Genomic DNA, 27,973 nt, shown 5'->3' with positions numbered 1-27,973 from the left:
GCTGGAGAGTGAGCTCCTTAAAATCAAGGATCACACAGCTCTTACTCACCACTGTTCCCTGGTTCTTAGCTTATAGTAGATACCCGATGAAGGTCACTTCCCTAAGCATACACAATTGTAATAAAAAACATTTTTGTTGAATGTCTGTCTCCTCCAGTCTATAAGGGAACAGATTATTTTCTTTTTTGTTCACTGATATCTCTCAAGTACCTAGAAGAGTGTGTGGCACATAATAGATAAGTATCTGTTAAATTAATCATGGATTAGGATGTCAGGAATGTTTGTCTCTCCATGTGCTTAACACAGTAGTTGCTTGATAAATTTGCTGAATAAATGGGTCCAATATATCTTTAGCTTTTTCATACCACTATCATTGTTGCATACATGGTAAACACTCAATATATATTTATGATTGATGGATTGGAAATAAAATAGGTTCACTACTAAACTTTTTGTTATCTTAGCACAATTCTTCTCTTCATAACTGGAAAGGGCTTACCAGTTTGCTTGCTCACACAGGGAGGAAACCCTTGTTACTGCAGTTTAAAATATTTCTACAACCACTGATTTTTCAAGGATGGAAATGTCAAGTCTGAGGGGAAGAAGAATAGAAGGACTTGGCTTGCTCTGTGGTAGAATAGTCTCTTTATCAGACACTAAAAAAAAAAAAAAAAAAAAGAAAGGTTACTTAGTAAAAAGAAACATACTTCTCCATCAGAGGTCACTGGAAAACAGCTTAGCAATAGCTATAGCTTGCCATGCACAGATCATCTGATTTACTAAAACAGCCTTCAGCTAAAGCCTCTCTAAGTATGTTTTCCCTTCACTCTTAATACAGGAAATAAGTCTTTATTCTTCAGACAAGAAGTACATGATATTTTTGCAGACAACATAATCTTATCAGAAACTGAAGTCCATACAAGTTAGGTAATCGGTGCTAAGATTTCAAAGTGTGTCTGACCCTGTACATATGGACAGCAAGGCAACTCGGAGAGGAGGAGTGTAAGGAATTACAGGAAAACTTTTCAGGGTATGTCAGAGTCAGCTATGTTCTTCTCTTCTCGGGAAGTTCTTTTTCATTCAATCTTGATGCCATGCTAAGTCATAAAAAGATGTATTCTACAGTGCGCCACATCTCTCGGGAGGCCTTTTAGCCAGCCTCTGTTAGTCATTACTATAAGCATGGGCGTGGGGCCAGCACCATTTGCTTTCCCCTGTCCTGCAGCAGACAGACCAAGTTCGTCTAATCCTTGTGTTCCTTCTCCCCAACCTCTTTCAGACCCTTCTCTGAGGGAGAAACAGCTATAGCTTGGGGGCTAATATAGCTTTAAGGAAACTTTGGCAGATGCTGATGTCCTAACATCTGGGCAGTTTTAACAGAATCCCAGAGGCCCGGACAGACAAGGAGCCACTCGTTCTAGGAATGTTAAAGTAGAAGTTTTTTCAACTGATGAGAGAAGCAGAGAGGAAGGAGAAAGAGAACAAGGAGAGAAAAAGAGAGCACAAAACCCATAAAACAGGTAAGATCTTAACCCCTCTATACTACACTATTCCTACTTCACAACCATTGAAGGTAACAAGATCTATGACTTGGGAAACCTGGCTGGGGGTGAAGGGGGAGAAAGAAATTATTTTATGAAATTGTATCATATGCTGCTTTTCATTTGAGCTGTGACCTGGCTGCAGACACAGGCTCCCACCACCTTCCTAGTGCTCAGCAGAGGGATGGCTGACTCCAGTGAGTCAAGGTTTCAATCTGAAATTGTGGAGGGGGTGGGCAGGGACATGGTCCCAGTCTCAAAGCACTGGGTCTGGAAAGGAAAGTCCTCGTTCCTGAACCAAGGAATTGGACTGAGGCTGCATGTGGGAGGCAGGTTCAGTGATTAGTTCATCTAGCTGCTCATTTTTCTGAATTGCTCTTTAAACTCCTCTTTCTCGTTCTTTTGTTCCCTTTTTCTGCTTTTACCTCTTTCCTTCAGCTCCGGCACATTACTTTTCTTTTTATCTTCCTTCTCACATCTTTCTATATTTCTTTTTTTTGCCTCCCTCACTTGTTCTCATTTTTTCTCTATCCTGCTTCTTTTCCAGTGTCTAGACAAAGTCCGAAGTCAAGTAGCAATAAGTTGAAAAATGAATGTGCCATTCTTGACCTTTTCATGTCCCTTGGGGTCTCTGGCCAGAATCTGCCATCTCTTTGTTTCTCGATTTCGGGCACTGACTCCTCCTATAAACATGGCATTTCATTGAAAGTATGAGTGAATATTGCTTGCTGAAAAGTCCAGTGGCCAGTTTATACCAATAGGCAGCAGTTTTAATACTGTCATTTATTAGGTATTTGCCTACTGGGAACCACAAAACTTTAATCCTTTTCGAGTGAGGACAGGACAGGAAATGAGAGGGCAGTTAGAGCTTGTTCACCCCCTCCTCACGTACCTCAGCCTTCTTGCTGGCTCAACAGAGGGTAAAACTAGAAGGTTAGGCTGGACTCAAAAACCAGAAGCCACTACCCAACCACTAAGTTTTAAAAACCAAAGCTAAGAATATAGCCAGAGTATAGTCACTAAGGATAGGAGACATCCAGTGCTGTCCAATAAAAAGTTGGTAATAATGACTAATATATATTGATTGTTTCCCTATGTGCCAAGCTATAATCTATTCTATAAAATAGATACTGTAATTCTTATTTTATTGATGAAGAAACTGAGGCTCAGAGAAGTTAAGGAGTTTGCCTAAGGCCCCATATCTAATAGAGACAGAATTGGATACATATTCAGATCTGTATAACCACAGTGTTCAAGTTTAATCCGTACAGTCTAATGCTTTCCCAGATTAGTGGTTAGGAAATACCAGTTAAATGGATGAAACCATCAACTGGTAGCCTTTAGATCACATGATTTTATCTTGATTAAATATGACTTTATGTTGATCTTTCCTGGTGTTGTTACCTCAGTGTCCCTCTCTATAACTTGGACAATGGAACATTGTGTCTGATCTCACCAGGGCCAACTGAGAATTAACTGTTTTACATCCTATTTCTTCTGGGAATAAAAAACCCATAAATAACAAATAGAGTCTTGTTATTCTATAAAGTGGATGATCCTTTCAAAAAGGGGATGATATAAAAGGCATTCATTAATTTTAAAATCTCTCTTCTTCCTTGCAGATCCCACATTTCTGCTTCCTCACACTTTTGAAAGTTCATTGATGGCTGATTTATGAAAGTTGTTTTCCTTTGTCCTGGTACTTTTGGCCACCTATTTCTATTCTTGTCTCCCTAATAATCCCTAACCCTTAAAAGGATGGCTGTTCAAATAACCCAAAGAGGAGCACTCTCTCTGCTGCTCTTCCTTGCTCCAGCAGTGACACCAACATGGTACGCAGGTAAGTTTTAGGAGCTGTGGCCCATTATTTCCAGAGAGGGCAGGACTGAGACCAAGTCTCAAAGAAAGGAAGTGTTAGATTGCAATGAGAGACACTTAAATTAGGTACCAGGAAGGACTATTCTCAGTAACAAAGATGGTTAAGCATTACAAAAGGCTACCAAGGAAGGATTTTGAGTCAAACTAACAAGATAATTTGAAAACAGGCTATACCAACTAAAAATGAGAAAGTTGGATCACATGGCTTTTGAGGCCATTGTCTCACCTACTTCGGCACTTAGCATCCTCCTTTCCTCCCTCTCTTTATCTCTTCCTCTCTCTTTCCCTCCTTCTCTCTCTCTCACCCCTAGACCTTAATTTATAGGATGAGGTTTTTATAGCCCCTTCCTACCAAAGGTGTTAATGACAATACAGATCACATTCTCTCAAACATAAATACCCTAGCTTTTTCTGGCTTGTTATTTCATAAGGGATGGAGATTTTTATCCTCCTGAATGTTTCATACTTTGCCCCTAGAGACACAGGGAGCTGAAGAGAACAGACTCAGTGAGGAGAGGGAAAAGGGGAGGGGGAGAAATGATGGAAAGATAATGAGGGGGCAGACAGAGGTTTTAGATTGGGCCCAGCTGGCATTCCAAGTACTAAGAATATTCTGTGGCCTGCAGTGTCTACCCTCACGGGGGCTGCATGTTGGGGGGAGTAAGGGAAGGAGACAGGCCCAACCAATGGAATTGGGAAAACATCCAGAGATGAGTAAATAACAAACTACTTCCATCACAGCCACAGTAATTGCAGCTAAAATTTTCCACATGCCATGGGCTCTTGGTGGAGGCCTTTGGCAATAACTCTGTTTGTCTGGAACAGCTGTATGAAGCTTTCAAACAAATATGCAAACTTCTTTCCCTCTTTGGCTTAACTTGGCTTTGTAGGGGGTGAAGCACAAGGCCTGACATTGAGATGAAGAAATGCAAGTCAAGCCCTTGGCAGAGTGTACACTGTTTGAGGTTAAAGGAGCCATCCTCTCCAACCTTCCCAAACTTCAGTTCAAGCGCGTAAGGCCAAAATCCATCCAAAGACCATAGGACTTAGGGAGTGAAGATTAGATGGCTGAAAGCCCAATATTGAACACCTGTAAGAAACCTCATGGAATACAAAGGCCTTTACCTTTTGCAGGATAGAAGCCTGAACTATGAAATCTTGAGAAAAGGGCAGTTTTATTTTAAAATGTAGATTCACCTAATGTACTCTAAGGGCTGTTTACAAAGGTGGCACTCTTACTTTATAAGAATCACCAAGGTCACCACTCTTTTTAAAGAGCCCAGGCTGCAAGATCTCTGACAGCCGTGCAAACCCACTCGTTCTGCCCTAGTCTCTTCTTAGGAGGCTACATGATGAGAGAAATCTGGAAATAGTTCAATAATCCTCCCCCCACATTGCTAGCTCAGCTGTCTGAGCTTGCTCCATTGATCTGTTCATTCATTCGCTATACAGTGTGTTTGTAAAGTCATGGTGCACTTTTGACCGGTCACAGGAAAACAACAAAAGACGATAGAAATGTGAAGTCTGCACCAAATAAAAGGAAAACTCTCTCAATTTCATATCTATTCAGTGCAGTTCGATGTGGGCTCATGCACAGATTTTTTAGGGCTCCTTAGGTAGCTATCCCGTATAGCCTCTACAGACTTGTCATTGACTGATGGCCTACCAGAACGGGGTTTCTCCACCAAACTGCCAGTTTCCTTCAACTGCTTATCCCACCCAGTAATGTAATTCCTATGTGATGGCATTTAGTTATAAAGGCGCCGATATTCACGTTGCACTTTGGTCACAGATTCTAATTTAGCGAGCCACAGAACACACTGAACTTTCCTCTCTACTGTCCACATCTCGACTGGCATGGCCATGGGCTGCTCCACTGTATACATGGTGTTACGTCATCATCTGTGCATGCACACATGCTGCCACATCATCCTACAGAAACTGGGAGGGTTTTCCTTTTATTTGGTGCAGATTTCAAATCATCTTCTGTTGCTTTCCTGTGACCGGTCAAAAATGCACCATGACTTTACAGACACACTGTATATATTGACCATTTCTATCCAGCTCTGTTTCATTCCCAGCTATAGCTTTGTTCCCAAGTGGGAGAGGCACAAGGAAAGCCAAGTGTGGAGTCAGAGATAATTAGTAAAAGGACCCAGGAATAATCAGCAATAGTTGGGAAGAGTTAAGAATATAAACAATGTGGACTTTTCCTGGATGTGGACTTTTTCTGGACTTCTGCTCCTTGTGACAGCTCCTAACGGACTGAACTGGGGTTGGGTTGCATTCGCAGGAATTTGGAATGGTGTTGGTGCCAACTTGGACTTGGTGAACATGTTAAGGACACTACTCTTTTATGGATTCTTGTTGTATTGGCCAAGAGTTTGCTTAAAGGCCTTAATCACTGTAAAAATATATATAGAGAGAAGACTGGATAAAGAAGATGTGGCACATATAAACTAAAGCAGGGGTCTCAAACTCGCGGGCCGCGGGCCCCATGTGGCCCGCCAAACAATTTTGTGCAGCCCACAGACTAATCCATGAACTACAGTTTCTGGTCGTTTTGTGACACTGAAAAGTGTTGCATAACAGTTGCCTTTTGTAGACCTAGTGCGACCCACTGAACGGCTGTGATCTTGCTCTGCGGCCCACATGCTGAGTTGAGTTTGAGACCCCTGCACTAAAGTATACTACTCAGCCATAAGAAATGATGACATCGGATCATTTACAACAAAATGGTGGGATCTTGATAACATTATATGGAGTGAAATAAGTAAATCAGAAAAAACCAAAAAATAAAAAAAGAATATAAATAATGCAAACAGTGGGTTAAAGGTGTATATTCAGTTATCTGTGCCATTCAGGAAGTCAGACCATGTTTGCTATTATAAGCCAAGCATTAATGTGGATCTGAAAATAGTCTCAACTGTCAGTTACATTTCTAACCATACCTTCATGAAGAGCAGTGCTTAGAAGTTCTGACTATGCTATGGAAGTTGGAGGAACCCAGCATCAGACCTCACAGTAACCACTGAGGAATGCTGCCCAAACCTTTCTCTCAGGACTAAAGAGGGACAAGTAGATACAATGTGGAAAGGGTATCCCTATACTTTCTTTATCTCATTTAAGTATCCTAATATTTTAATAAAATACCCAGAGAGAGTCAGAGAGGGGAAATGGGAAGGTTTAAAGTAGTAATGTAGCTTAAGCCCATTCCCATCACAAAGCGAACTTGGCACTGGTGCAGCTACCTCTGCACCCTGATGGAGACTGTAATTATCTGGCTGAGTCGTTCCCTCAGCTTTTCCACATCCTCTGTAATTCTAGAATGATGTAAAATGCTTGGTGGCTTTAAATCCCACCCACACAAAGTAAAAAATTTGGATTGCAAAGAAAAGATTTTGGATTTTTAGCCCTGCTGGACATTGTCCAAAGTTCTCCCCTACTGCCACCATTTTTTTTTTTTTTTGGATTTTTCTGAAGTGAAAAGCAGGGAGGCAGAGAGACAGACTCCCATATGTGCCCAACCGGGATCCACCCAGCATGCCCACTGGGGGGCAATGCTCTGCCCATCTGGGGCATTGCTCTGTTGCAACCGGTGCCATTTTAGCGCCTGAGGCAGAGACCATGGAGCCATCCTCAGTGTCCGGGCCAACTTTGCTCCTATGGAGCCTTGGCTGCAGGAGGGGAAGAGAGAGATAAAGGAGAGGGGGGAAGGGTGGAGAAGCAGATGGGTGCTTCTCCTGTGTGCCCTGGCTGGGAATCATCCCCTACTGCCATCATTAGTGGAGTGTCTGAGTTTGGTATTGAGTGGGTCTAACAGCCCTGGGCTGGAATGTTCACTTTACTCCTTGCTAGCTGGGAGACTTGGGCTTCTCCACTCCTAGAAGCCTGTTTCCTCATCTATACTTGCAGGCATCCCCAAACTACTGCCCGCGGGCCACATGTGGCCTCCTGAAACCATTTATACAGCTCCCGCCGCACTTCCGGAAAGGGGCACCTCTTTCACTGGTGGTCAGTGAGAGGAGCACTGTATGTGGCGGCCCCCCAACGGTCTGAGGGACAGTGAACTGGCCCCCTGTGTAAAAAGTTTGGGGACCCCTGCAAGTTTAGAGAGAAATAAAGATGTTGACCTCACTGAGATGTTAGGATGACATAATGAGATAACACATGTAACAAGCTGAACACAAATAATGTGCTGAGTGATGTTAGCAGTCATTATTGGTGTTGTTGTTGTTATCTAGCCATAGGTCTCTGTCATGCCTGTTTGCTCTTCTGGTAAACAGAGGCTTGCTCTCTGCTGGCCATTTCTTCACAACCAAGCTCTAAAAATCAAACACATCTGGCCTCCTGTTTACAGGAGCTGTAAAGCTTTGAGGCTAATGCTAAACTGAAACAGCTGACAAGAATTCTGCCCTCCACAAAGAAACCTCCCATATGGGAAAAGAGAAGGCAAACCTGAGGGAGAAAAGGGAAGCCAGAAGAACTGAAATGCGAAAACAGAAAAAGTCAAGGGAAAGAGAAAAAATAAAGTCTTTCCTCTGGAATGAGAGTAAACCAACAAGGACATGATTTCATAAGGCAAACTTTCAATTTGATTCATTCCTGTCTGTAGGGAACAGAGGAGCTTCATCCTCTAGCTCTTTGCTCCACCCTTTAGTGTAGGGGCCCTAGGCTTTTTTCCAGAGAGGAGGCAGACATGCTTGTGGTCTGAGTGTTTACACAGGCGAAAGGGCTCCAGCACTAAAACCCAGCCCTGTCCTGGAAGTGAGGAATTGTCTTCTAACTCCAGCACGGCTGGCTGTTTAATTCCTGTGCGTGCATTAGGGCTCAGGGAGGCTGAAAGGAGGACTTCCTGAAACTTCATTCCGGAAAGGACCAAGTTGTATTCCAATTAGTTTGTGTTCATGACTGATTTCCTGCCGTCTGGTGGAACACTCTGTTTAGTTTTCCAGACATTTGCAGACCTTCCTGCAGGTCTGGGCCACTTAACGGAATAGCAGTAGACTGGGAATGTTCTCTAGTTCATCAACTCCCTGATAGAGCTCCTGCTGGTTAGAGGAACCGGAAACTTCTCCAGAGGACTCTCTGTTTGTTTTTCCTCCAAACCAGGATAAACCACTCAGGAAGTGAAACTATTTTCATTTCCCCTTGCCTTTTGAGCACTCTTTGCCTTGGCATGCCACCCTTAGCAATCGCAAACAGGTGACACAAGGCTGGTTCCCTGTGGGCAGGTGGGATTTTGAGGAATCGTTTCCTTCAGAGGACTGTGAGCAGGCTTGTCACTAGTGGGAAGACTGTTTACCCAGGCTCTATTTTTCCCTCCTACCTGGGACAGCTGTCTAACCTCAGAGCTTGGTCATCAGCAGCTCACCAAGACTTGTGTCTTGCATTAAAGAAATGGGTCGTTTATAGTCTAGATTGGTAGGATTGGCAGATAGTCAAGAAGGTTGTTTTCTTTTTTGAATGGAGGCTTCTAGTGCTACCAATTCCCCTTACCCCACCTCACAAGCTCCCCCTTTATGCATCTGAGGTGTTGAGGTTTGCTCACAATAGTTCTGCTGATTTACAAGGCAGATCTTCCCCCACTGAATATCCACCTGACTTATCACCCATGGAGTGCCATGGTCTCAGGAAGAAACCAAATTGAAAGGAGGAAAGATTGTTAAGGATTTCAGTGAGAAGTCAGTATGTCATCTTGATGTCTTATTTATTGTAGGTTCTGGCTACTATCCAGATGAAAGCTACAATGAAGTTTATGCTGAAGAAGTCCCACAGGTTCCTGCCCTAGACTACCGAGGTAATCTCTTCTGGACTAAGGCCTAGGCCCTCCCTGAACTATCCTCATTCAACTTGGCTCATATGTGCCAAAAATGAAGTTCAAGGAATCAGGGGCTGTGATTTCCAATCATGAACTTAGTTACTGACTTGCTGTGTGATTTCACCTCTCTAGCACTAAGGTTGCCCAACTATTGTTAACCATTAAGTATTAATTGAGTACCTCCTGTGAGCCTAATCCTGTGCAATGTGAGCCTGTGGATGATACAAAAACTGGTGACCCCCAAGGAGGTTACATTCTGCTGGATGAGGGATTAGTGAGGGGACAATAAAATTAGCACATGTAGAGCAAGTTAAGTATGAAACTATGTGGTAGCAGTAAATGCAATTGGAGTTAAGAAAAAGAAGTCAGGGAAAGGGTCGTGAAATATAACGTTTAGAGTATATCTTGAATGATGGGTGGATTTTGAGAACTGGAAAGGGGAAGGGAAGACTTTCAGAAAAGCAGATGGCCACAGAGGTAAGAACAAATCTCTTAGAGGAAGGAGCTAGGAAGAAACCGTCTGACTGGAAAAGATGGGGTGTGTAGGAAGTAGTAGAAAATAAGGTTGAGGCCCTGGCCAGTTGCCTCAGTGGTAGAGCATTGGCCCAGCATGAGGTTGTCCTGGCTTCGATTCCCTGTCGGGGCACACAGGAGAGGTGCCCATCTGCTTCTCTACCCTTCCCCATCTTGCTTCTCCCTCTCTTCCCCTCCTGCAGCCATAGCTCTATTAGAGCAAGTTGGCCCCAGGCACTGAGGATGGTTCCGTAGCCTTGGCCTCAGGCACTGAGAAGAGCTCAGTTGCTGAGAAACAGAGCAATGCCCCAGATGGGCAGAGCATCGCTCCCTAGTGGGCTTGCTGGGTGGGTCACATTTGGGGCACATGCGGGAGTCTGTCTCTGCCTCCCCTCCTCTCACTGAATAAAATTCAGTAAAAAAGAAAGAAAGAAAGAAAGAAAGAAAGAAAGAAAGAAAGAAAGAAAGAAAGAAAGAAAGAAAGAAAGAAAAGAAAAGAAGGTTGAATATAAAGAGTGAGACCAAATTAGGAAAAGATCATGATCTACAGACACTTCTAAGGAACAGTAGGGGGACTCCCTGTGAAGCATACTGAATAGCTATTCTTATACTAGAAGGAAAGTTAAAACCAGGTGATATCTAATATCCCTTACATTTTTATGATTATTTGTTTCTATGCTTTGCAAGCCATACAGAAGGGTTTAGCTGTTGTGCTCTGAGTTATAAGGAGCCAGCATATGTGTTTACTTACGCATGAGAGTAAAATGGTAAATGGTAATTTCAGAATATTAACTTCATTATTGTGTACAGAAAGTAGGGGTTCAAGACATATAGAGCCTGGGTCAGGGAGATTCTCCAGGTATCAGTAACAGTAATGTTGGTTAGAGATGACTCAGGGTAGTGGCAAAGAAATGGAGAGTAAGGACAACTCCCAGAGATGTTTCAAAGAAAGAGATGGCAAAACTTGGTTCAACTTTGATGTAGCAGAGGCTAAGAAACAAAAGGATGTCTGAAGGCATCCCATCTGAATACCTGGGTGAACTGTAAGGTCTTTCTCAGAAAGTTAGGGATAAAAAAGAAAACTGGTCTGGTGAAAATGCCCTATAGTCTATGGGAAGTGAAAAGATGGAGCTTTGTGGGTCATGAGTTTAGATGGATGAGCTGTCTGAAGGAGCAGAGGGCCAAGGTCAGGATCCAAAAAGGGAAAAAGAGACATGACCAGCCATGTAGAAAGATATCAAGATAATATCTATTATATTACAGAAGCCACAGGAGAACAGAGTTTTAAGGAAGGGGAAGGGATAAGAGATCTATGCTGTCAAATACTGCAGAGACAGACTGAGGGTGTTGTAAACATTCTATTTGGCAAGAAGGTAAATGGTAACCCTTGAGAAAATATGTTCAATCAAGAAATGATCAGAACTTTTGGCTTCAATATGCTCCTCTCTGATATATTCTACCTATCTTCTTCTCACTGCCAAATGGTCCATACCTACTCCCTCTCTATCACACTAATTCCTAAACTCCATATAGTCTGTTTCCACATATCTCTATGCTTAAACAACATGCTTTAAGGATCACAATTCTATCCCAAAGCCCAAATCCTATGGCTCTTTTTTGAGCTTCAGCCTCCCCAGTCTCTCAGCAGCAGGGAGCATGTCTCTCTCTTCTCAGTTCCCCTTCTTAGTGTTCCATGACACTCCACTATTCTGATCATAGTTGAAGCCAAGAAGGGAGATGGGCTCTCTAGTAGTGACAAAAGAGAGAATGAAGCATGGATCTGAACTTTGGGCAACCCTGGCCTCTCTCCTGAGCTCCTGGACTACAATTTCCAACTGTTGCTGGACACTTCCATTTGGAGATCATCTAAAACCAAATTCTTTCATCTTCCCTGAAAAACTATCTACCAGATGACCTTCCCACTTTTGATAATGGTACCATCATTCTCTTAAAATTAACTCAATGGAGCCCTGGCTGGGTGGCTCAGTAAAGAAAGCATCATTCTAGCAAACCGAGGTTGTGGGTTCAGTCCTCAGCCAGGGCACCTATGAGAAGCAATCAGTGAGTACACAACTAAATGGAGCAACTAAGTAGAACAGCAAGTTGATGCTTCTCTCTCTCTCTCTCTCTCTCTCTCTCTCTCTCTTCCCCTCCCTTTCTCTCTCTCTCTCTCTCTTAATCAATCAATCAATGGGGAAAATATCTAATTAAAGAAATGTCAATTGCATATTAACTAGCCCCCTTTAATAGCCCTCTTTCCTCATCACCTCTCAGTAGTCATCCACCAAGAAATGTAAATTCTTTATTGATCCATGGATTAAAACTTTTATTATGTCACACATGGGTAATGTCAGTTGCTTCCTAACTGGAGTCTCTGGTTCATGTTTTTCTCCTTCAAACCTATTGGGCCACTGTGACCATTTCTGACAGAACTTAGCCTCAGTCTAGCTGTCCGACCTGGCAACACATTACCCCTTCTTCTCACATGACAACATGAAATTATTGCTTCCACCAGCTTAGTAAAACTGTGTTCTTTTCCATGACTGCTTTAGTCCACACTGAGCTTTTCCTCATCCATTCATTATTTTATTCATTTATTCAGTAAATATTCATTGAGTACCTACTATGCACCTCTTCTGAAATAAGTATTTACTGTCTGGAACACTCATTTGACATTCATTATACACTGCCTCATTGGTTTACTTTTTATTACTTTTAACAAAATATTGAATAGTTACCTATTTAACAGAAGGAGCCATGTATGATATACCCTCAGAAGTATGTAAAATTCAAATCTCAAAACATGTTTACTGGCTGTTTGGCATCCTGGGAGCAGAAGCCAGATTATAGGAGACTGTAAATGGGATAAGTGAATAGAATAAAGCAACAGATACAGAAAGTACTTTCAAGAGGTCTGGCAATTCTGTGATTAATACTAACCTACCTCATTGGTTATTTTAAAATTTGTATAATACCCCTTAGAAAAGTATAAGCCATATGGCAGTCTTTTGGCCTTGGGATCAAGTGCCTCCTGGCTTTCTTTGGGATTACTCTCAGGGCATAAAACTAATTGAGTGATGGGGGGGAACGGTAGCTGGGAAAGTACAGTCTGAGGTCCCAGCCTCCCTTGTGAAGTCTTTGTGACTTCATAATCCCAACTTTATGACTGTAGTGTTTAAGAGACTTTCTGCAGTTTGGGGATGGTGTCTCTAGGTGCTGTTGCTTGAAGCAGGATCAGTCGGTGGCTCAAACCCAGACACTGATTTCAGGAATATCATTCCTAGGGCAAGATGTAGTTTACATACATAATTTCACTTCATTCTCAAAACAGCTCTATGAAACTGATTTGTTATCCTCATTTTACAGATCAGGAAACTAAGTTCAGGGAAGTTAAATTTAGAGAGTCACAGAGCTCAGAGGTGGCAGAGCAGGAATTTAAATCTAAATCTGCCTGACTCCAAAACCATGGTCATTCTATTTCTTTCATCAAAGATGTAACCCAGTGTTTTAAGAAAGATTTTTTTAAGAAAAAATAACCAGTAAAAAAACAATTATAATTCTACTGCCAATGTAGCTTGGTGCCATTTTCATTCATCTTGAAATTTCTTTCATTCCCCTATCCTGACTCCTAGCTTGGAGTCATAATTCCTTCTCTGAAGTCTGTCCTCAGTGCTCTGGGCTGTCACTTTCCTTGAGGATTGTTTCAGCCCTGGGCAAGCTGGTAACTCTGCCAGGGTTATCTGAAGATAATCACAGAGAAGGCCCTTTTAACCCTGTTGTAAGCACTTTGTTTCCTTTATAATCACTGAAAAGTGATAGGTTACTGGCTACACATATCAGAGGCCTGAGTTCAAGCCAGCTCCTCCACCTTCCAGCTCTTTGACCTCAGACAAACACCTTTAGATGACAGTCACTGTGATATATATTTTAAAGATGTTATTTAAGTAAATTGCATGCTTGTAGTGATATGGGAATATCTATAAAACACATGAAGTTTATTTTTAAAAAAGCATTGGTGGGAACAATGGGCATAATATGCTACTCTAAATGTTAAAAAAAGAGGGAAAAATAAGAATCTGTAGAAAGATTTGCTTTATATACATAAACTATTAACAGTGGTTCTTTATGGGGGGACCAAGTAGCTAGCAGTATATATTGGAATAGGATGGACAAGAGACTACTGTGTAACATTTTCTACTTTCTGGATTTTGAACCATATATTTATATCACCTATTCAAAAATGTAAATGTATATTTAAAATAGCAACCTAGGCCTGACCTGTGGTGGCGCAGTGGGTAAAGCGTCGACCTGGAATGCTGAGGTCGCTGGTTCAAATCCCTGGGCTTGCCTGGTCAAGGCACATATGGGAGTTGATGATTCCTGCTCCTCCCCCTGTTCTTTCTCTATCTCTCCCTCTCTCTCTCTCTCTCCCCTCTCTCTCTAATAAAAATGAATAAATAAAAAAATCTAAAAAAATAAATAAATAAAAAATAAAATAAAATAAAATAAAATAGCAACCTAACATGCTACAGTGGCAGATATTGTGATCAGAAAAAAATGTGGGTTTCAGAGCCATACAAAGCTTGGGTTCAAATCTCTGCCACTTGCTTGCTAGAACATGGGTAAGTTAGTTCCTCGCCAGCAAGATTGGGATAAACATCTTCCTACTGCACAGGGATGTTGAAAGAACTATTTGAGATGATAGATTTGAAAACAAAAATATAAAGCATGGTGCCTAGCACAAAGTAACTGCTACCAGTCTGGTGACCATGCCCAAAAAAGAAGTAAGGTCAGTCTTGAATGACTTGTTCTTGAGGCCACCTGAGGATCAGCGCTTCTCTTTCTAACTGCTCATAAGCCTGTGCTTAAATATTCTAAACTACTATGCTGTCAGTGCTGTCAGTCTCACTAGGCTGCGGTTCCCAGAGGCTTCCTCCTTCTTCCTTCTGGGGATCTAATGTTCAGCACGGTCATTATAGTTGATAATACTGTATGTATAGTGCCAGGTGGTTATTAGACTTTTTAGGGGTTATTAGACATATCATTAAATAAATGAAATAAATGTCTATCCCCTATGCTGTACACCTGAAATTATTATAGAATAATATTGAATGTTAACTGTAGTTGAAGGAATATCATGTTATACACCTTAAATATATAGTTTTGTTTGTCAATTATCCCTCAATAAATCTGGGGAAAAAGAAAATTGTGACAATGTTTTTGTTCTTTTCCAGCTTCCCAACATATTTTCTTTATACCAGGACTCTTCTGGGCCAAGAAATTTGAACTTATTTACAATAGCTAGGCCTTCTCTACTGTCTCAGTATTTATCCTTAGTTGTATATTTCCTTTTACTATGTTTGTCTGTTCTATCTATTCCAATCTGATGCGTATTTTCCTTGACAGAGTGTAGAAGAGAAATAAGACAGGAGTGATTAGAGATTCTAGCCTGCCATATAAAGTCTTTGTGATATGTGTTGTGATCTCATAATCAACAGCTCTGTAACTGTAGTGCTTTGCACTTTGTGTAATTTGCAGATGGTGTCTCCAAATGGCAACCTTGTGTCACAACCACAGATTCAAAATAATGCTGAAAGCCACAAGGGTATTGTTGCTGGAAGGACAGTTTTCTAACTGTCATCAGTTTTCATTCTCAAGCTGCCTTCAAGCAGGGGCTCCAGCCTTTCTTTATTCCTTTAACTCCTGATACAATTTTTTTTTTCGAAGTCCCCTTGTTTTTGTTCCTTAGAATTTGAGAACTCAGTGAGCTCCCACGGGGTGTTAGCTTTCCCAACCTCAGACTAACAGATCTGTGTCTTCTGTGTATGCATCCTTGGACAGGTAGTCCTCTGCTTGTTTATAAGCATCCCTTTAAAATCAGAATGCACTGAGGAGTCATTTCTATTGTGTATAAAATGAGGTGACTTTATGATACTTTTATGATTTAATGGCTCTATTAGTCTTTGTGCTCAGTACTGAACTGGGATTGGACTATCATTTTAAAGCAATCTTCTTTGATATTGCATTCCTTTTCTCATTCTAGCTTCCATCTTTGTATGAGGTTTAAAAAATATTTTAAATGTACCTACTGTGAAATTCACTCTTTTTGGTGCAGAGCTGAGTGAGTTTTGACGTATGCATAGTTATGTAACCACCACTACAGTACCAAACATCTCCATCACATCAATAACTTTGAGGTTATACTGAACCTCTACCCCTGATCTCTGGAAACCATTGATCTGGCCCTATATTTTTGCCATATCAGAATGTTATATAAATGGAATCCTGCAGTACGCAGCTTTTTGAGTCTGCCTTGTTTCACTTCACAAACTTCATTGAGGATTCATCCATGTTGTTGCACGTGTCAGCACGTCCTACTTTTCTATGGATAAACAACAGTTTAACCATTCACCCACAGGACTTGTGAATTGGTGCTAGCTTTGGCAATTATAATTATACTAGAGATACTTTAAACATTTGCATTCAGGATTTTTTATGAATGCAGGTTTTTATTTCACTTAGGTAAATACCTAAAGTGGAATTGCAGAGTTGAATGGCAACTGTATGTTTACTTTTATAAGAAACTACCAAAAAATATTTTCCAAAGTGGCTTGTCTCACTTTGAATGCCCCCCAGGAATGTATGAGTTCCAGTTTCTGTCCATCCTCACCAGCACTTGGTTTTTCCAGGTGTTTTTTTTTTTAATTTCTACATCCTGATAAGTATAAAGTAGTATTTTGTTGTGGTTTTAATTTGAATTTCTCTAGTGACTTATGATACTGATACTGAATGTCTTTTCATGTACTTATTTGCCATGAGTATATCATCTTCAGGGCTATGTCTGTTCAGGACTTTTGTTCATGTTCTAACTGAAGTGTTTGCTTTTTTTTTTACTGTTGAGTTTTAAGAGGACTTTATATATTCTAGATCAGTGGTCCCCAACCTTTTTTGGGCCATGGGCCGGTTTAATGTCAGAAAATATTTTCATGGACCGGCCTTTAGGGTGGGACAGATAAATGTATCACGTGACTGAGACAAGCGTCAAGAGTGAGTCTTAGACGGATGTAACAGAGGGAATCTGGTCATTTTTTAAAAATAAAACATCGTTCAGACTTAAATATAAATAAAACAGAAAATGCCTGACCTGTGGTGGCACAGTGGATAAAGCATCGACCTGGAAATGCTGAGGTCGCCAGTTCGAAACCCTGGGCTTGCCTGGTCAAGGCACATATGGGAGTTGATGCTTCCAGCTCCTCCCCACCTTCTCTCTCTGTCTCTCTCTCTCCCTTTCTCTCTCCTCTCTAAATAAATAAATAAATAAATAAATAAATAAATAAATAAATAAATAAATAAATAAAACAGAAATAATGTAAATTATTTATTCTTTCTCTGCGGACTGGTATCAAATGGCCTACGGACCAGTACCAGTCTGCGGCCCAGGGGTTGGGGACCACTGTTCTAGATACTAGTCCTTAGGTGGGTGTGTGGTTTGCAGATATTTTCTCTCAGTTTGTAGTTTGTCTTTTATATATTAACAGTATTTTTCGCAGAACCAAAGTTTTTAATTTTGACAAGGTTAAATTTATCAATTTTTTTTATTAATTGTGCTTTTGGTGTCATGTCAAAGACCTCTTAGCTCGACATCCTAGAGATTTTCTTCTATTTCTTAAATACATTTTTATAATTTTACTTTTTTACATTTAAATCCATGGCTCATTTTGAATTCATTTTTATATAAGGTGTGAGACTTAGGGTGAACTTCTTCTCTTCTTCCTCCTCCTCTTCTTATTCTTCTCCTTCCTCCTTCTTCCTTCTCTTCTTCTTCTTCTCCTTCTTCCTCCTCCTCCCCTCCTCCTTCTTCTCTTTCTCCTTCTCCTTCTCCTCCTCCTCCTCCTCCTCCTCCTCCTCCTCCTCTTCCTCCTCCTCCTCCTCCTCCTCTTCTTCTTCTTCTTCTTCTTCTTCTTCTTCTTCTTCTTCTTCTTCTTCTTCTTCTTCTTCTTCTTCTTCTTCTCCTGCTTCTTCTGCTTCTCCTTCCCCTTCCCCTTCTCCTTCTTCTTCCCTATGGAAGTTCAGTTGCTTCAGCAACAACTATGTCCAAATGGCTATCTTTTCTCCATTTAATTGCTTTTTGCATCTTTGTAAAAAAATCATTTCGACATATTTGTGTGAATCTTGGCTCTTTTTTCTGTTCCATTGTGTCTGTCCTTTCACCAATACACTGTCTTAATTACTGTACTTCTAGCTTACTTTTCTTCTATTGCTACAGTCCCCCGATGGTGTTATACATTAAATATCCAAGATGGAGAAGCCACATGCTACTCACCAAGGGGAGGGAATTACTACAGCAGCCTGGGCACTCGTTGTGAGATCTCCTGTGACCGGGGCTTTCGACTGATTGGACAAAGGTCGGTGCAATGCCTGCGAAGCCGCCGCTGGTCTGGAACTGCCTATTGCAGGCGTAAGTGGTGTGTGTAAAGATGCTGACGTGTGTATGTGAGAGAGGCTAGCCAGCCAACCAGCCACTGCGGGTGTATGCCTGGAGGTGTTACTCTGCCTTGTAAAGTGCAAATTGAGAATTTTCCACAAGTGCCCAAAATGACTTTTCTTCATCCTAACATTCTAGCTCATTTCCTCTTTCTGTGGTTATTGCCCAAGTAATATGAGCATTTAAGTAGCAACCAGCTCTTCTGGCTTGGGCAACCAATGAGTGTATGTAAGACCTGGGCCTAGGGCCTAATGTGAACCTGGGCCTTCTTCCAGAGCTCGCAAAGATGAGTGATCTCAGATGCCTTTCTGCTTGTGACAAACTGCTATACTTCCTGGCCTAAGACCTTATAAGGCCTTGACAGTGAAGTTATGAGTCTTTATTTTCTTCAGAAAGTAATAAAGAATCTTTAGGCTAGAATGTGGGGGTGACACCTTCCAAATGATGTCCCACTTGGTGTCCAAATCCCTATCTCTTATTCAAACTCTACAGCCTACCATTTTTTAGTAACTGAGTTCTGTCTGTCCATATGCCTATCTCGGAATGTCATTTGTAGAGCATCCCTGAGTGAAGGGCCCTGTGTTGGTTTCTTCAGGAGCTTACTCAATTCCTCAGTCACCCCCAGGCAGCTTATAGACTAATGCGATAGAAACACAAATGTGTGTTCATGAATGCAGTGTGACCTGACACAGAGAGCTAAGCATTCAGAGAGAAATTGTGTTGGAAAGAAAAGATGCTGTGGAGGAGAGGAAAAGCTTGATACACAAAAATAGGGAAGCTACCATACCCTCTAAATGACTGTAATTAATTTTTTTTAGGCCTTAGATCCCATTGTTTTCAAAATAAATTTGAATTGACCTCATAAAATTTTAAAAAATATGTCTATAAATGAACATAAAACCGGTGAAAAAACTGGAGATTTACATATTTCCAGGTTCCTAGAATGAGTTGATTACTATATTTGAACATTGAATCTGGCTTTGCCTTTCCACATAAGAGACAAACAGGTAATCACTTTGGATGTATCATTTTCACTGTCATATAATACTAAGAAAACGAATTCATCCGAAAAGACAAGCCTTATTTCTTGGCCCAGATTTAAAGGAGGTAATTTCTGCATGAAAGACTAGAAAATATAAAAGGCAATAATCTTCATGTCTGGTTTGACCAAGAAGCAAAATAAACATCACTTATAGAATCTTTATGCAAAGCTGCAATAGTTGAACTTATGCAGGGTTAAAACTTAGACAAGATAAAGGAATATGGCTTGCCCACTTCCTTCAAGTATCAGGTATCTCAAACTAGACTTTGGTGAGCACAAGCTCACAATCAATTCATGGCATCAGTCTCCACTTCTGGCACATGGGGTATCTAAAGTGCATGGATTCCTCTCAAATCAAGTACCACCAAAGTTGGCCCTCCAGATGCTGGCCTGATTGGTATTCTCACCTGGACAAAGGGCCAGCCTTCTTTCACATGTGAACCTCAGCTGAGGAGTACTTGTGGCAACACCAAATTTATACTCAAAAAGGAGCTTTGCATTTGCTCAAAGATATCTAACATTTGAGGAACAAGAGATGAAAACTAATAGCAGCTGAGACCCAAAATTAGTCCAGAGGTTAATATGCATCGTCCATTTTAATATTCACAAAAGTTCTATGAAGTATCCACATTTTAGTGGTAAAAACACTGAGACTCAAAGAGATGAGTTAATTTGCTCAAGTCAGAGAGCTTGTAAGGGGTGGAGCTGGGAACTAAACTCAGGTGTGATTCTCAAGGCCATGTACATGTTAGACAAGTAATTTACTTATGTTAGAAGCCCCCCCCCCCCCCCAGCACTACTGTGCCTTATAATATAAAAACAAAAAGGCAATTGGGATAAAAAAAAAAAAAAAGCAATTAGGCACAAAAATGTAAGGGAAGTTTGGGGTAGGGTTTTCTGTATTTCATGATATCTCTGATGTGGCTCTCCCTATGCTAGATGCTCAGGCATCCCCTCCAGATAGTCCCACAGGCCACTGAGCTTGCTACCTGGTTTTTTTTTCTTAGAAATGAGATGCCATGCATTGCCATTCATTACGAGTGGCACCTACACCTGCACAAATGGAGTGCTTCTTGATTCCCGTTGTGACTACAGCTGTTCCAGTGGCTACCACCTGGAAGGTGACCGCAGTAGAATCTGCATGGAAGATGGGCAGTGGAGTGGAGGCGAGCCTGTATGTGTAGGTAAATGTTGGTCACTCCCAGTTGTGCTGCTACAAAAAGTCACCCTGCTATTGTGTCCACAAAAGATGTGGAATCCTTACTGCCAAAGGCATCCCTGCTTGCTATGAGAGTGGTACTCTGAGCAATGCTTAAAAAGTGATTGCTTTCTCTGCAGCTGGGCCTTCTATCTCAGGTTCATTGAGTATCTTGGATATTGAGTGCATCTTTTACCTACCCAGTGATGTAGTATTGCTTCTATGGGTTCCCTCCAGGGAAGGCTGGGGCCCACAAGGCAGCACCTGATTTCTGACCTTGGCAGACATAGATCCCCCCAAGATCCGTTGTCCTCACTCACGTGAGAAGATGGCAGAACCAGAGAAACTGACTGCTCGAGTATACTGGGACCCACCTTTGGTGAAAGATTCTGCTGATGGGGCCATCACCAGGTGAGTAAAAGATGTCCCTATGCCTCTCAACAACTTTACCCAGGCTCTCTGGCTGATGATACAAGGATGATGTGCCCCAATCCCTGATTCTAAGGGTCTTTTTCCTCAGTGATTCTTTCACTCTGTCCCATGTAGGGTGATACTTCGGGGCCCTGAGCCTGGTTCTCACTTTCCGGAAGGAGAGCATGTGATTCGTTACACTGCCTATGACCGAGCCTACAACCGGGCCAGTTGCAAGTTCATTGTGAAAGTACAAGGTCAGAAAGAAGCCTCCTATCTCCACATTGTTCATTATTTCTGCTCTGCCCAGATGCTCACCACAACCCTCTCCTCTCTATGTCTGAGATATACAACTTATTTAGATTGGGAGAGGGATAAAAGTTCACTAAAAAGGGTCACCCAGGAAACCTGCATGGCATTGTGCTCATACATGTTTCAGAGACCCTGACTCCCCAACAGGATTTTCTCATGCACTTCAATCTAGATAAAATTCACCAAGGTACTCTGTATTTATTTCTTTTCTTGACCTTTTAATCTCAAATTTAATCAACCTTCATTCTCAGTCTTTTCCCTCAGCTGAAATCTGTAGTGTTGCCTGCCTGATCCTTCCTCTTTGTTTAGTGTTGTATTGTTTTGTTTTGCTTTTTTCATTATAAATATAATTCACTTTTGAACACTTGGGAAATAAAGAAATATACAAAAGAAAAAATCTATTATCCTATCATCCAGAGGCAATTGTTGTCAATCTTTTGCTATTTTTTTTCTAGTTTTATTATCTACACATGCTTTAAATATATATATATATAAGATATATATATATATTTGAGATCATACCGTCTATTCAATCTTAGATCACCCTTTTTAACTTTTCATTATAACACAAATAATTTTCCCATGTTCTTTAAAAATTCTTCAGAAATAGTTTTAATGACACCATAATAATCTACCTCTAAGAATATATTTTGCTTAACACTTCTCCAAATAATGGATATATAAGTCTCCTCCTCTTTATTTTTAATATTAAAAGTAATTTTATAAGGTGGTCATCTTTATTTAGGGTGTCCACAAAGTCTGAAAACAAAAAATGCAATATTTATTTTACAGATTAATAAAGTCTTTTGAGGACATATACACACTTAGCTGCACTTTCAGATTTTATGAACACCTTTGTCTACATTTCAGATTTAGTGCCTTAAGAAAAGAAAATTCTGGTTCTATCTCTGGCCATTGGAAACATGAAATTCTGATGGTCCTAGTTCTGATTTAGAAAACCCAGCATCGGCACCCTCTCAATCTTTTTTCTCTAATAAAGATACCATTGCCATCCTGTAGTGGCACAGCAGATAAAGCATCGGCCTGGAATGCTGAGGTCATCAGTTCAAAACCCAGGGCTTGTCCGGTCACGGCACATATGGGAATTGATGCTTCCTGCTCCTCCCCCCTTCTTGCTTTCTAAAAATGAATAAACAAAAAAATCTAAAAAATAAATAAATAACACTACAGACATTAAAAGAGAGAGAGAGAGATACCATAGCCCTTAACTTGAACCCTTCCCTGACAGTGAGACGCTGCCCAACTCTGAAAGCACCACAGCATGGCTACCTCACCTGCAGTTCAGTGGGGGACAACTATGGTGCTACCTGTGAATACCACTGTGATGGAGGTTATGAGCGCCAAGGGACCTCCTCCCGGGTCTGCCAGTCCAGCCGCCAGTGGTCAGGATCACCACCCATCTGTGTTCGTGAGTGAAACCAGGGAATGGGGAGAATGGATATATTGATCAGGGCTACTTTGGAGGATCTACACTGTGCATGGCACAGGGGTTAAATAGTAATGTATATGATGTGGGAATGGGGGGAGGGGTTCTAAGATGTGTTTATTTTAAGGGCCAGTGTTTTCCTTCAGAATAGTCTTACTCCAAGGCAAAGTGTTTTAAATCTCCAAGTGTTCCTTCAGGGTTTGCCGCAAGGAAAGGGAGAAACAACCAAAGAGGCTTAACCTGAAAGATTGGAAGTTCCCAAGGTGCTGTGACCCATGCTGGGATGGAAGAGACGTTCATACTTTAACTGGCCATCTGCTTCTGGCCTAGCTATGAAGATTAATGTCAATGTCAACTCGGCTGCTGGACTTCTGGATCAGTTCTATGAAAAACAACGCCTCCTCATCATCTCAGCTCCTGATCCCTCCAACCGATATTACAAAATGCAGCTCTCTATGCTACAGGTGAGACCCACTCCCCTTATTAGGGTTTAGCACCTTTATATACCCCCTAACCCCAACCCATTACTCCCTTACCTTTTCCAAATCAAAGAGTTGTTCTTTCTGCAACACAAACCCTACTTTCTCAAATTCTTTGTGGATAACATTTGATCAGTTTTACTCTAGACAAATTTAGCACATTTTTTAAACTTCTATGTTTTTGGACATAGACAACAGTGTGGTGATTAGCCAGAGGTAGAGGAGAAGTGAGGGAGAGTGTATGGGAAATAAATGATGATGGACGAAGACTTGACTTGAGATGGTGTCCACACAATACAGTGTAGAGATGGCATGTTGTAGAATTGTGCACCTGAAACTTGTACAATTTTGTTAGCCAGGCTCACACCAACAAATTCAATAAAAAGGAAAAAACTGCTGTAATTTTACTAAAAAGAGGGAGAAGACACTGAAATAATGGGTGTGACTTGCAAGAGGCTTGATGAAGGAGGGGAAAGAAAGCATGGCAGAGAACACTGTAACAAGCCTTGTAAAATAGGTGTGATCAATGTAAATGTTGGGGTTAAATTATGTTTATGTTTTCAAGGATTAATAACATTAACAAATACTTAAATGGTAAATGTTACATAAGTATATGCTTTACACATATTTATTTAATTCTCAAAACAACACTTAAGAGATAGGTACTATTACTATTCCCATTTTAAGGTAAAGAAACAGAGGCATAAAGAGGTTAAAGATTTGCCCAAAATTACTAGCTAGTAAGTGACTGATCCAGGACTGAACCCAAGCAGTCTGATTCCAGGATCTGTGCTTTTAACCTCTACTTGTGGAAAAGTATTGTGATATTTCAAAGTAAAATCAGGGTGCTGCATGGTGATTTTTAATGCACTATGAGATACCTAGCCAAAGCCACTTGTGGAGAAGGAAAGGTGGGATAGCACAGAATAGATATGACTACTGAGACTTATCAAAAAACTAGACTAGGTTCTTGAAGACAACTCAAGGTATCATGACAAGACTAAGAGAACCAGCTCTGAGGAGCTGCAAAGGAGACTGGATATCCAGGTTGTTTAAAAAATAAAAATAAATAAAAAGCTATTTAAGAGTTTCTAAAGGTTGAGTTTACAAGTTGCCAAGTTAATATTCAGAGGCCCATGATGGAAGCATCTTTATCAAAAACATAACCTTGAGTATTTAGACCAAAAAGGACTTTGTTCCACCAGTGACCCCCATAAAAATAAATAAATAGATAGATAGATAGATAGATAGATAGATAGATAGATAGATAGATAATAAAAAATGCAAACAAAGGCAACACCTCAGCTTGAACAGAAGGCAAGAACAAGAACTAGAGCCAGCCAAGAGGACAGTGACTCTGACGGTCAGGACTAGAGGAGTAGCCCACATATTAGATAAGGGATTGGGCACCAGAGAGTGTTCAGTGAGGTTTTAAACCTCAGCTCAGGTAACTAGCTCAGAGATAACCCTACAGGACAATGCAGGACAAAGAGCCAGGGAAGGATTACACAGCGTCCTGCATAGTGTGAGGAACGCAACAAAAGTTAATGAAAAGAACACTAGTACTATTTTGAAGAGATCCTGGAGACAGAGATTGTAGCCTAGTGGGTAAGGAGCACACACTTGGATAGTCAGTGGCAGCCCTAAGTTTAAATCTTGTCTCAGCACTTTATTGCCAAGCAAATTTGGGCAAGTTATATTTCCTCTACAGAATAAGAATACTACCTGCTTTGCTGAGGGTATTTGAGGATTAAATTAGATTATGCCTGCAAAGCATTAGGTATTCAGTAAATAATAGTCATTATTATCATATCACAATAGCTCTCTATAAAGGACCTATGTAGCTCCCAATTGTAATGTAAGTAAGTCCTAGCTATATAATGTACAGCATGGTGACTATAGTTAATAATACTGTATTATATATTTGAAAGTTGCTAAGAGAGTAGATCTTAACAGTTCTCATTAAGACAAAAAAATTTATAATTATGTATGGTGGTGGGTGTTAACTAGAATTATCATAGTGATCATTTCATAATATATACAAATATCGAATGATTATGTTCTGTACCTGAAATTAATGTTATATATCAATTAGTATCTCAATTTAAAGAAGAGTCTAGGCCCTGGCCAGTTGGCTCAGCGGTAGAGCGTCGGCCTGGCGTGCGGGGGACCCGGGTTCGATTGCTGGCCAGGGCACACAGGAGAAGCGCCCATTTGCTTCTCCACCCCCCCCCCTCCTTCCTCTCGGTCTCTCTCTTCCACTCCCGCAGCCAGGGCTCCATTGCAGCAAAGATGGCCGGGGCGCTGGGGATGGCTCCTTGGCCTCTGCCCCAGGCGCTAGAGTGGCTCTGGTCGTGGCAGAGTGATGCCCTGGAGGGGCAGAGCATCGCCCCCTGGTGGGCAGAGCGTCGCCCCTGGTGGGCGTGCTGGGTGGATCCCGGTCGGGCGCATGCGGGAGTCTGTCTGACTGTTTCTCCCCATTTCCAGCTTCAGAAAAATACAAAAAAAAAAAAAAAAAAGAAGAGTCTACATAGTTTAAAACCTATGTAAAACCAAGCAAGTAGGGTTTATCTTCCTGCAGTTCATAAATTGCATTTCTCTTTTCTACCTCACACATTATAACCAGTTTCATACACTTCATTAGAATAAAAAGAAACACTGTTAGGGCAAGTACATCAGGAATGACAGACAGAAGAGGTTGTAGACCCTATCATGTGACGGATGAGAGAAGCCTTTCCTTTCCCACACTGTCTCAAAATAATCCCAGGAAGAATCAGCTAAATAGTCTTAGCTTTGAGTCTGAGAGCCTATTCCACAAAACGTTCTCTCCTCTTCCAGCAATCCACCTGCGGACTGGACCTGAGGCACGTGACCATTATCGAGCTGGTGGGGCAGCCACCTCATGAAGTGGGGCGCATCAAGGAGCAACAGCTGTTAGCCAACATCATCGAGGAACTCAGGTCCAGGCTGGAGGTCCACAGGGAAGGAGTGGGTAGAAATCCTAGGTGAAACACTGATAACAGGAAGATTATGGGAGAATCAGCTACACTACTCTCTTGGGGCACTACTTGTGTTTGAACTCTTTGGGTACATTAGTTAAGACCAGAGAATGGCAGGACATCAGAATCAAATTGAGGGTCGGCTCAAAATACAGATGACCAGGCCCTATTCCAATGTCAACTCAGCTGCTGTGCTTTTTTTTAAAAAAAAATAAGGCACTTCACATGACTCTGAAGTAGAGATAGGGCTGAGACACAGAACCAAACATGACTCAAATAGGCTTCTGATCTTGTTGCCGCATGACCTCATCTCTTTGCATTTAACCTCTATGAGGTAGTAAAATATGAATCATACCTATCTGCCCCTGGGGGAAGAACAGAGTATAGGTGACGGGTAGTAGAAATAAACTTTTCTCATTCTCTATTCATTATAACGCTTCCAACGCTTTCACATATACTCAGAGCCAATAAAGCCATCACTACTCTGCTTTAGATACTCTCTACCTGCCTCTAGGTCTCATCTCAGTAGGGACAGAAAGATTCAGTCCCAGGTAGGGGAGAGACTGAGAAGCATTCAAAGGAAGGAGACTGTGGACTTGAAGCTACAGATAGACAGCTACAGATTGAAAAGTTGACCAGGTAATATTGATCGACCTCAGAACTTCCATATATGGTTGTGCAGATACACTCAGCTCAACTCTAAAAAACACCAGTCATATCATAGTGTATGTGACTGGTACTCCCAAGAGTTATAGCATGCAGCCTGCAGAGTTATATGTGGTAGCCCTGCATAAGGGGGCCTATGAAGGAAGCTCAGCCTGGTAATTATGTAGCTTCTCCATCTGGGATGAGGAAGGAACAACTTAGGAAAGCTAAACATACAAGGGCAGTAGTCTAGGGTGTGAGCTGAGAAAAACAAAGTGGCTTGAGTTAGATAGATAGTGGGGAAGGAACTAGTCCATCAGTAGAGTTGTGAAAGGTCAGAGAGTAGTGGAGCCTAGTGGAATGGCACCGACACAAGATCTCACACCTACCTGGGCTCCTCTCTTTAGGCAATTCCAGCGCCTCACTCGCTCCTACTTCAACATGGTGTTGATTGACAAACAGGGGATTGACCGGGAACGCTATGTGGAACCTGTCGCCCCAGAGGAAATCTTCACATTCATTGATGACTACCTACTGAGTAATCAGGAGCTGACCCAGCGCCGGGAACAAAGGGATGTATGCGAGTGAACTTGAGCCAGGGCATGGTTGAGGTCAAGGGGAAAGCTTCCCTAGTTGGCAAAAACTGGGGCCTAATAGAAGGAGGAAATGGTTTCCCACAATTCTAGGGATAGGACTCTGAGGTAAGTGAGGTTCACCAATTTCTAGGCAGCTTTTTAGGACTATGTAATTGTTCCCCTCAGCAATTGTTCCCCTGCTTGAGGTAGCACTGGAGGAGCATAAGAAGCTAGGTAGGGACTAAGGAGAGGTGCTGGGAAGTGGGTTGGTTGTAAAATGTCTTCCTTTCCTAACCTGGGCCTCTCCCAGCTCTCCAAAGTCTCCCAGATAAGTAAATCCTAAATTCATTCCTAACTGCCTGATTTTTTGTTTTTGTTTGTTTTTTTGACATTAGTCAGCAATACATAATATTGTATGGCTATTTTATAAGCCACTATTCTTTGTGACTCCTTGCTATATTTGGCGATTATCAAATATACATAAAGATTTCAATTAGAACTTTGGAACAAGTTTGAGGCTGTGCTGCAACACGTTATAACATATTTTTTAAAGGACCACCTGAATTCAATGGACTGCCAGGTTTGAAGAGGAAACCTGGTGAGACCAGACAACCTGCAATCAGGATA

General features: G+C 41.4%; 1 protein-coding gene across 2 annotated transcripts; it reads left to right on the top strand.

Annotated features, from left to right (window-relative positions):
* Nucleotides 1-1,233: 1,233 nt before the first annotated feature.
* Nucleotides 1,234-27,973, top strand: SRPX2 (sushi repeat containing protein X-linked 2). 2 transcript variants are annotated; one of them, XM_066356329.1, is made up of 11 exons: nt 1,234-1,520; nt 3,164-3,381; nt 9,139-9,219; nt 18,020-18,211; nt 20,288-20,464; nt 20,763-20,889; nt 21,025-21,146; nt 22,451-22,630; nt 22,979-23,112; nt 25,966-26,087; nt 27,179-27,973. In XM_066356329.1, the coding sequence occupies exons 2-11, from the start codon at nt 3,300-3,302 to the stop codon at nt 27,357-27,359; spliced, it is 1,398 nt and encodes a 465-aa protein (XP_066212426.1). In that variant the 5' UTR covers nt 1,234-1,520; nt 3,164-3,299; the 3' UTR covers nt 27,360-27,973. The 2 variants fall into 2 exon arrangements, with proteins under 2 accessions (XP_066212426.1, XP_066212428.1); XM_066356331.1 differs by lacking the exon at nt 3,164-3,381.

This window comes from Saccopteryx leptura, chromosome X (assembly GCF_036850995.1).
Source record: "Saccopteryx leptura isolate mSacLep1 chromosome X, mSacLep1_pri_phased_curated, whole genome shotgun sequence".
NCBI lineage: Eukaryota > Metazoa > Chordata > Mammalia > Chiroptera > Emballonuridae > Saccopteryx > Saccopteryx leptura.
Note: the sequence above shows the minus strand (reverse complement) of the source record. Positions and strands in the feature narration are given on the sequence as shown.

Excerpts from the sequence above, each read along its gene's own strand:
- SRPX2 (XM_066356329.1), top strand. The coding sequence starts at position 3,300 with ATGGCTGTTCAAATAACCCAAAGAGGAGCACTCTCTCTGCTGCTCTTC. Across the intron at positions 20,890-21,024 it reads GCTGATGGGGCCATCACCAG|GGTGATACTTCGGGGCCCTG; the intron begins GTGAGTAAAAGA and ends TGTCCCATGTAG. Across the intron at positions 26,088-27,178 it reads AACATCATCGAGGAACTCAG|GCAATTCCAGCGCCTCACTC; the intron begins GTCCAGGCTGGA and ends TCCTCTCTTTAG.